The sequence below is a fragment of the Neltuma alba genome, unplaced genomic scaffold (assembly GCF_004799145.2).
Source record: "Neltuma alba isolate B1F8T4 unplaced genomic scaffold, ASM479914v2 tig00010901_pilon, whole genome shotgun sequence".
NCBI classification, from domain to species: Eukaryota; Viridiplantae; Streptophyta; class Magnoliopsida; order Fabales; family Fabaceae; genus Neltuma; species Neltuma alba.
The window spans coordinates 1033876-1044796 of NW_021635684.1; the positions used below are offsets into that span (position 1 = coordinate 1033876).

Genomic DNA, 10921 nt, shown 5'->3' on the forward strand with positions numbered 1-10921 from the left:
TTATGATACGTGTATATTATTTATACTTATAATTACAATTATTTGAGTTAGCACTCATTTATTGACTTCGTATGTTAAGATTTTGGCAGTGGTTAATTGGTTATTTTCAACTTACAACTTTGTAATTTTTATATTATTCCGGTTCTAAATATAAGAGCTAATTAGATATTTAATTTAATCATAAATATAAGATTTCAATTTACTCTATCTTTGATAGTTATTCTTTTTTCTCATAGTAACCCCTATAATGATCACACGTTAAAGGATTTTCATTCTAATGCACATGATTAACAATAATTACAAATAATTAATTTAACTAATTTTTTTAATATTTACAAATTAATTATCTAGTTGTTATATTAAGTACGGGAGTTAATACATCCCAAGTGGTGATAGAAAATATATCTAGATGTTGATTCTTGTGTGGATTGTTAATTTTTTACAGTTTAAAATTTATTTTTTATTTTTAACTTGCATGTTGTAAATTTTTCTAAGAAAATTTACTTTGAATGTAGATATCATAATGTTTGTACTTCGTAACTACGATGAATATTTATGCTAGGGAAATAACAAATTAATTTTTTTAAAATAAAAATTATAGGGTCCTTTCTATATATTATGATAATCTAAATATAATCACCCCAAATATTAATTATATTTAAATTGAAAACATAAATTATTATTAATTTTAGAATTTTTTATTTATTTTTATTGATAATATATTCTACATATTGTTATTAATTTTACCCTAAAAACATTAAATTAATAACTTCACATCAACTTATTCTTAATATAAGAGTTAGTTAAATTAAAGATTCAATTTTGTGTTAAATATAAGACCCCAATTCACTTAAAAAGTCCCCACAATAATTTCACATCACAATATCAAATAGTAGTTTTAATGCATATAATTAACAAGGATATTTTGGAGAAAATAATACCCATTTATTGCAAATAACTATTTTAAGTAATTTTCTTAATACCTGTAAATTAGTTATCTGGTTCTCATATGGTACAACATTGGCCTTATATTTGGTTATTTAATTTTCTAAAATTATTATAACACACCCAGGAAAAACAAGATAGAGTAACACATTAAAGGTTCCTAATCTACAAATATCCAGAACATGACCAGCTCTTGGGTGCCTAGGTAAACGCCTGAGGGTAATTGACGGCTCACCTTGCCCAACATTGTTATGACCTAGGAGGAAAGGAGATTTCGCCCTGCCCTTGGATCGTGGGTAAACCCAACCCCTTTTCAAAAATTTCATGAATAAAAAAAAAAGAAAAAAGAATCGCGTGATAATCTAAGCTATTGGGTGGTTAACCAAATAAATTTAAATTAATTAAATTTTGCAAAATCGAATATGTTAAGAAACGAGAAGATATGTAAGCAATATCTATTTATAAATTTATTATTTCATACAAAAATATAAATTAAAATATATGTTTTATTTAATTATCATATTAACTTATGTTCTTACTAATTTGCAACTAATAAAAGTGATTCTAATAACAACTATCTAAATATTTTCAGTTTATTAAAATCACTTTTTTTCCCACAAAATCTATTCTCAAAATAATTGCTTTCCTCTGGAAGCTATTCTCTCCAAACTATATTTTGGTTTCCCCCAAACACCCTGTAAGAGCTACTTGACTAATTTGAATAGATTAAAAAAATTAGTTAAATTTATTATTTGTAATAAATCTGTGTTGTCTTCCTTAAAACATTCTTGCTTGTTATATGTATTAGTTAGAATTACCACTTAATAAAATATTTAATATGTGCAACTAGTACAAAAGTTACCTTGGGAAAAAATGTACAAATATAAGAGATAAAGTGAATAAGATTCTTATATTTAGGATCAAACTGAATGTTAAACTGGTTTTTATATTAATAATCAGAGTTTGTATAGCTATATTATTACTGCTACGGTGGCCAATAAATTAACTTATAGCCTTGGCTCATAGGTTTTAAATAAGAATAGAAGTTTTTCTTAGATAATATTCAGGCTCCTTTTTTCATTTGTACAAAAAACAGAGTAGTTTATTTTATATGCATCTTTTATCTTATGTGTACATTTAACTTTTTTAAAAAGTCATGTATAAGTCATCCTTACTTTAAGTCATTTTATTTAGCTTTAAATAATGTTGTTTTACTTTATGTCTAGTCAATTTTAGCTTTATGTCACGCCTTACTTTACAATTTAATGTATGTTTTTGAAAATACATTTTCTTGTTTTTGACAAAAGAATCAAGTTTAAAATTACAATCACCTCTTTCTTAGCGCGCATTTCTATCATAACTTAAGAATGTGTTTCTCAAAACACTACAAATCATCCCTGTTACAGACACACACAAACACGCATTTATTTAAGCTTGACGAAGACTAAAATGAAAAACAAAATCTTCTGAGGTAGGAAAGTAAGAATAGGAGACAAATATCAATGATATAATAACTATCTGTAATCCGTAATATATCAAACGCTGCATCATTTGTTCAGTCCTTCATGCATAAGGCATGCATGTACAAATCTGCCTTCAAAACTTAAATCTCATACATACACATATATATCACAGAAAATCCATGTGTAGCACCTTCTTAATCAAGAAAGAACACCCTCCTTGCCATTTAGGAGTATTGTGAAGATCCACATCATACAGGTCTTCTTCTTCCTCACTCTTCTTTGGGTATATCGCCGGAGAAGATGGTGCTGAAAAATAAGCCGGCGATGACAATGAGAACGAAGAAGAAGAAGTAGATGATGATGATGAAGGATGTGAAGGAAGAGGAGGCTGTTTCCCGGTGGCTCGCCTAACGAGAAAAGTTCGCAGAATATTATTAGGGTTAGAAGAAGAGCTTTTCTTATTGGGCTTGTTGCTTTTCTTGGACTTATTAGAAGTTTTGTTGTTGTAGTAGTAAGAAGGAGGAGGAGTGAGAGGAGGAAGAGAAGGATCTCTAGATTTGAACTTAGGAGTACCTGGTTCAGATTCCCATTCAAAAGGCACAGAAGCAGCTTTGTCTCCATGATAATAAGCTTCCATAATGGACATATTAGACAATTCCCTCCTCACTAATTTCTCAGGGAAAATCATTAAAGATGATGAAGAAGAAGGTCTTGAGGGACTTGTCATATTTTCCTCTATGCTAATTTGCTAGCAACATCTAGATCTTCACAATATAAAGCTGAGATATATTTATATTAGCAAGAAGAAATGTTCAAAGGGTTTTGGTAAATGGAACGACTCGATCGGTTTCAAGACCTACTAATGGACAATATTAGGTTGTCGGTGAATATGAATAATATATTTTTTAAAACTTGGGATTTCACTTTCTATTGGAGCTTTTGGATCGTTGAAATAAGGGAAACGAAGTCAACGTAAGCACACGCTAGTGGGACAATGTTTTGGTTGTTATTTAATGTATATTTAGTTGTTAGAGATAGTAATATAATTAGTTTCTAGACACAATGCAAGTCGGCATTTTTTGTTTATATGATATTCAATTTAATGATGATATAAGGAATGTTCATAATATTAGTGACATGCAAGCAAGTACGGAGATTGGGAATGGGTCATATATATTACTCGACTTGATTCCTTTTCTCCAAACCCAATTAACTAATTTAGAGAGATTAAAGAAGTTACTAAGTTATTTAATAATAGCATATGCTATATGAGCTTTCTAAAATAATTATGTAAATTATTAGATTATATATCAATTTATAAGTGAGACAAATTAGTTTTAAAAAAATGATAAATATAAATAAGTTAAAGTAATTTAGTAATTTTTTAATTTATTCAATTGATCAATTGGATCTTATATTAAGGACGGAAGATAATAAATATGCACTGGTCAACATTAGGCTTCTCCGTCATGCTGAAAAGAATAAAGGTAGAGTTGGGTAAATTTGTCAACGACACATGTTTAGGAAAGTATGGCCTTTTTTACTGAACATATCGTGTGTGTGTGTGTCTTTAAATATATGAGAGAGAGTACGAACGCATGTTTTTATTATTTTAATTTTAAATTTAAATCTAGAAAGGATGCTTTTAGTTTAATCTACTGAAGATTAAATTTGTACGCACAGAAAGATCTTTAGAGAAACTGTAATAATGAAAATTGAAACACCGCTCTTTGATCAATGATTTGAAGTTATAGTGACACAACCAAAGACCGATTGAAATGGATATGACTTAAGTTAGTAACAAATTTATGGATATATATATATATATAGAAGAAAGCCTTAAACAAGTGAAGAAATATTCAATTTTTTTTTGAGCGAAAAGCAAATATTCAAAGGGAAAATTGGTGATAAATCCCCCATTGAAAATTTAATTGGGAAATGGGACCTAAGGATTTTGTGTAGCTTAACTTCTTTGTGTCCAACTTATCTTTTCTTGTGTGCAATAATTTTCCTTTGTGTGATGTGCCACTCAATTTCTCTTTGTGCAAATGAAATTTTTTTTATATGCAAGTCATCTTCTCTATGTGCAAACTAATTTCTTATATCCAAATAATATTTGTGCAAACTATCTTCCCTTCGTGCAAGTTATCATCCTTTGTGTGCAACTAGTCTTCCCTTGTGCAATCAATCATCCTAGGTTCCATTTGCCAATTAAAATTTTAATGATGGATTTATTCCTAATTTTCCCATATTCACATGTAAATAATTCCCAAGGGGGTGAGTAATCAAAAGGTTGTAAAGCAAATAAAGATGCCATAATATAACAGAAGAATTGGTTATTATTAAGAAATCTCAAAAAGAAGAAGAAAAACAAAAGACACAATTGAGATTAAAACTGAATTCATTCTGTTTTTTATTCAAATAACATCCTTAGAAAAATTATCTCCATTTAAAATTCAGTTTTGGTAATAATGCCTGAATTTTATTACATAGTATTAACTACATATATAGAAGAAGAAAATTCAATGAAGACATAATTAGAAAATGTAATATAGTTTCAAGGGAAATTAAGTAATATCCAGAAGTCTAAAATATTTTTTTTCAAAAGTACTCAATATAAATTCAAGTCTTTGATTTTTTTTTTTTTTAGTGATGGAATTTGTGACGAATTAAAATTTTGTCACTATTTTTTAATTTTTTGTAGTGAACGAATAAGGGATCAAAAGTGTGATTTAGAAGAGACAAGGTGGGACTGTTTGGTTCTATTAATTATTTTAAGTAAATTAACCAAAAGCTGCCCTGCCAAAAGGCTCACATGGAATATAATTTATGATTATACCATCAAGCTTTACAGTTAGAGAAAATTGTAATAAAAGACCTTGAAAATTATGAAATTGCAATCTGAGTTCTAGAACTAACAACAGCAAAAAACTGAGTCCTAAATATGAATTATGAAATGTTGCCTAAAAGATAAAAAAAGCCTTTTTGTGAATTTGAAAAAAAAGCTTGAAATAGAAAATTACAAATATGAAATAAAAAATTACAAGTCGATAATAAGAAATTATAAGTTTAGAATAGAAAATTACAAATTTGAAATAAAGAATCAAGAGTCTGTAATAGAAAATAATAAGTTTGAAATAGTAAATTGCAAGCTTGAAATAAGGATTTCATGTCTATAATGGGAAATAACAAATCTAAAATAGAAAATTACAAATCTGTAATAAAAAAATGACAAGTCTAAAATATGGATTTACATGTCTACAGTAGAAAATAATAAGTTTGAAATAGGAAATCACAAATCTAAAATAGAAAATTACAAGTCTATAATAGAAAATAACAAGTCTAAAATAAGAAGTAACAAGCCTAAAATAAGGAATTACAAGTCTGTAATAGAAAATAACAAGTTTCAAATAAGAAATTATAAGTATGAAATAGGAAATTACAAGTATGCAATAAGAAATAATAAGTTTGAAATAGAAAATTACAAGTGAAGAATAGATAATTACAAATTTGAAATAGGAAATTACATGTTTAAAATAGGAATTCAATTTATATAGTCTCTTGCTCTAATTCATGTCAGTAAATCATAAATATAGTTATTGAAACCATTAAGATACTACAACTCGTAAAATTCATGCCTATTTTCACAGCCATATCATACTCATGACTCCTAGCACTTTTTAATAGGTGGAAAGCCTCATGAACCATGAAATGTTATCCTAGATAAGACGTCCGGGGACAAAGGCACGTTGTTGTTCAAAAATAATCTTAGGCATAATTGACCTCATCCGATTAGCAATTATCTTAGAAACAACTTTGTAACAAAAATTGCAAAGGCCAATAGGTCTAAAGTGGGATACAAATTCAGGAGAGTCAATTTTTGAGATTAAAACTAGATTAGTGTGATTTAAAGCACACATGTCCAGCTCATGAGTATCACTGAAAAAGCCCTTGGCCATATAATAGAGAGAAGGGCCCATGGTTTTCCAAGAGTGCAGGTAGAAGAGTCCAAGAAAGCCATTAGGGTCTGGAGCCTTGAGTTTGCCAAGCTCAAACACTGCGACTCTTATCTCTCATCCGATATAGGAAGAATTAGCATTTGGTTATCTCGCTCAACCACTAGGCTCAATGTAACCCAACAAAGCAAAAATCCTTATTGCTTGAACCGGTGAATAAATCATGGTAAAATTGATAAAACAATCCTCTATTTCTTTCATATCATTAGTCTAGATATCAAGGGAATCTTTTAACCGAACCACTCTATTCCTTGCTTTATGTTGCCTGGTGACATTATGAAACTTAGTATTAATATCCCCAACCGTAAGCCAATTAAGCCCTGAGCGTTGATACCAATATTGTTCTTCCTTTACCCAAATTACCTCTATTTGATCAATAATAACCTTAGCCTCCTCAACCCTCTCAGTCATTCGGATACCTTCATAACAATCTTTAAGACTCATCATCGAAATAACAGGTTCTTTATGATTATTGGGGAATTCTTTTTTACTCCACTCTTTCAAAACCTCACGAATCCTATCAAGGCTTCTAGTAAAACTTTGGACGACATTATCCTCCAACAATTCTCTATTATCCTAGTAAGTAGACAACAACGAATCAGAATCTGTATATTCAACCCAAAACATCTCAAATTTAAAATCTCTAGGACATTTAACACTAAAGAAAGAAGGATAAATCAAGAGAGGAGAGTGATCAAAGCCTATAGATTCAAGATTACAGACCTATACAGAAGGACAAACTTCATGCCAAGATTTATTGGAAACAACCCTATCCAAGTGCTCCTTTACATTTTACTCCAATAAACGCTCATTTGACAAGGTATCTTGCATTCCTTTGCATCCCAAATCCATCATGTTGCAACAAGTCATAAAGCATTGAAAGTTGTCAAAATAAGACATTAATCTAGCCACACCACCTTTTTTTCTTAAAATCAAAGAGCAGATCATTAAATTCTCTAAAACAAAGCCATGGGTGAGTCACCCCCTCGTTGAGCTAAGTTAGCTTTCTACACCAGGCCCTTCTACCCTGATCATTCAGGGCTCTATAAACCAATGAGATAAATCCCACTACTGGCTCCATTCCTCCAACAACTCTTACGTGAATCAAGTTCTTTTCTGCCAATAAAATTTGCAATTTGATCCCTCCTACCACCAAACAACCAAACCTCTACTTAATCTAACTAAAAAAACATATTGCATATTACTAAACTTCAGCCCACGTCTCAACTGATCAAACTTCTTAAAGTTAACTTTGGTTTCTAAAAGGAAAACCAAAGTAGGTCTATACTTAGTACACATGAATTGGAGATTCCTGCCAAACATAAGAGACCCCAACCCCTTATAGCTCCATCCTAAAAGATTCATGGCCTTTAGCAGCAAATTCAAAAGTTTTTGAAATTGAAGCTAGCAAATCAAACTTCTAACCAAAACAAACTTCCTTCACAGACACCTTTACAATTTTATTAAGTTGTATCTACCCCTTGTAACTCTAGTGCCTATGCTTAGCCCTTCTTATTTTCTCAAAACACTTGGCCTCTGCTTCCACAACATACTCCTCATCAACACTTGCTTTGATTTTCTTGGCTTAAGAAAAATCCCAATCATCTCCCATCTTCCTTTTTAGGGAAGCTTTCTTTAATTTCTCAATTAAGATACCTTCACACCCTTGCAATTTGCAGAGCATTAAAGCTTCAGAAGGGGCATTTTCTTCTTTTACCAGTAGTTCCATGATATATGACTCGCTATTATTTTCCTCAAAAGGCACTTGTTGAGGAGAGAAAAGAACATGACAAATTGGTTTAGGCAATATTGAATTACCTCTGGTTTGTTCGTGAATCTTTGTTACAGGAATTACAAAGGTATTGTCAATATCCCCACCTTCAAAGTCCTCAATTGGGCTTTATAAGTCAAAGCTTACTTGAAGAAGAACCTTGTCGTGCTACGCTTTAGGGTTCTCAATCAACTATTTAACCAAGGGATGTAACATAATGCAACCTTGGGTCGTCTCACTTTGAGGAGCCTTTATTGATGTCCTAAACTAGATTAAATGCCATGTAATGCAGGAAAATGGTTTTGGTTTCAAAATTAATTTGAACTATAACTAGATGAGTACAATAAAATGAAATCTAAGCTACTATATTTTTAGTACTTTTATATAAAATGGACAATAGATGGAAATGGATGATAGGGAATCTCTTAACAACGGTTTTGATGGCAATCATAATTTACCTAAGATAATTGGAGTTTTATAAAAATCATTAGGCTTTATTGCATAAAAACCTCAATGACTCATTGAGTCCAATGTTTAAATCAATGAATTTCATTAATGAAAACATCATTAAGCCCTCCTAATGTGCCATTTGCAAATGATCAATGCAATTAGTCCATTGCAACTCAAAGTCAACTCCATACTCATACATAACCATGCAAGATAAGAGAGAATCAAAAAAGCCATAATGAAACATATTTGTAACAACATATATTGAAGCATGTCACATCCAGAAATATGGTATTTGAGAAATAGGAATATTCATAAATAATTAAGGGTCAAAAATGACAAGGAGTAATAGAAGAATTTTGGGTGGAAAATAATTATTATAATTTTCCAAGCCAATTATGAAAAGTTTGACTAATTAAGGAAAATTGGTCAAGAGTAAATGAGGGAAAAATAATTCCAAGTCTCAGAAAATTAAGAAAAAATAAGGAAAAGGTTCCTTGAGAATTATATGGAATTATAAAATTGGTTTTATGACCAATTTGCCCTTAGAGAAATTACAAAGGAATTTAAGGGCAATTTAAGCTAATTTAAGGTCCTTATTTGGAAAATTCCAAATAAATATATTTAGAAGGATAAAATCCCAAGAAAATTCCTATGAAATCCTAAGGAATTATAAGAGATTATGAAATTAAAAGAAGACCCTCAAGTATCCAGGATTTTTTTCCCAATTCTTTGGAAAAGTGGAAAAATCACTAAAGAGAAGGAAAATAGTTTTTCTTTTTATTTAATTATTGGGAAATTAAATTTGAGACAAAGAGGGCAATTTGGGAAGATAAAAATAAGGAGAATAATTTATGGATCTGAGAGAAAATAATTACAGAGGCCAGAGCACTGTAATTTTAGAAAAGAAGTTAAACCCGGAGTAAAAGTGCACCGATAAAGTGTTGATTAGAGCCTTGCACTTTACTTGGCCCATAAGCTACCACTTGTCAAGCCTTTAATGGATGATAATTAGAGCTTTCCAAGTGTCAAGCTACCAATGGAGAGGATCTTGACTTTGGAATTTAATTACAATGTGAATTACGTTAATTAAAGAGAAAATGCAAGACTAAGTAGGCTTATGACACTTGGCTCTTCATTAATTGTGGTAGATGGGATATTTTGATAGCATTGATGAGCTCATCTCTCCCCTAAATCAGATGGGAATTTCGTGCAAGGCATGAAGAGAGGGAAAAAGAGAGAGTTTTGAGGGAAAACCAAGAGAAAGGCATCAACTTTGGTCATACAATCAAGGTTCAAGGTGAGTTCTTGGCTCTAGATGTGTTCTTGCCTTGTTTTCTTTCTCTTTTATGGTTGAAAATATGTCTTCTCTCCCTCTTTTGATGCTGGCTGAACTGGTTGTTTAAGGGGAAAGGGAGTTTTGCTCATCACACTTGTTAAAATACTATAACACAAGCTAGATTCTAGTGTTTGCAAGTGATTATAGTTGGTTTTGAAGCATTTTCCATGGTTACTTCCTTGAGTGTCATTTTCGGCCAAGACAAGATCTGAACCCTAGGATGTGTTTTTCAAAGTTTTGAGACTTTCATTGTGTTCAAAATGAAAAATGGTGTAGGGTAAACCTAAAGAACAAGTGTTGGAAGCCATAGAAGCAAAGTTGCAATTTTTGAGTTTTAAACCCTAAGGGTTCGGTCAATCTGAAACTAAAAGAAGGAGATTTATTTTGTTAAATCCAAGTAGATATTTGGAATCTACATGAAAAACTATGTAGGAAAAGGTCAAGAGGGAATTTTTAGGGTTTATGGAAAATAACTCTAAAAATTCAAGAACAAAGATGGAAGCTTTAAGGGATTAGAGGTTACTTGATTCATGTTGTTAATTTTTCATGAGGAATGGTTGATGATTATTACTGCCATTTTTGTGGATTGCCATGTTAGGGTTTGGCATTTGTGGAAGCAAGAAAGAAGAACAAGAAAAATCAAAGAGCATTGGATTAAGGTAGTAAGATTTAATTAGCCTTAATGTTGAATGTTGCATTAATTGCTATGCAATTTCATGTGCTATTATGTGGTTGAACTAAATGATGATGATGATGATGATTGTGTAGCTATACTCCTTGCTTTATATGCCTTGGCTATTGCATGTTAGAGTGCTACATGTATGAGGTAAAGTAGTTCCCTATTAATAGCAAAAGGTTGAAATGCTTGTAATTGATGCATGTAATGTTTTGGTTGATTGATCTTGCTACTGGGATTTTCAAAAATCTCATCCCCCCAATT

The 10921-nt window shown here is 30.8% G+C and overlaps 1 protein-coding gene across 1 annotated transcript; it reads right to left on the reverse strand.

Annotated features, from left to right (window-relative positions):
* Positions 1-2574: 2574 nt before the first annotated feature.
* On the reverse strand, positions 2575-3054 carry LOC114759810 (uncharacterized). Its single transcript, XM_028949059.1, has one exon. It carries the CDS (start codon positions 3052-3054, stop codon positions 2575-2577), a length of 480 nt encoding a protein of 159 aa, XP_028804892.1.
* Positions 3055-10921: the final 7867 nt, after the last annotated feature.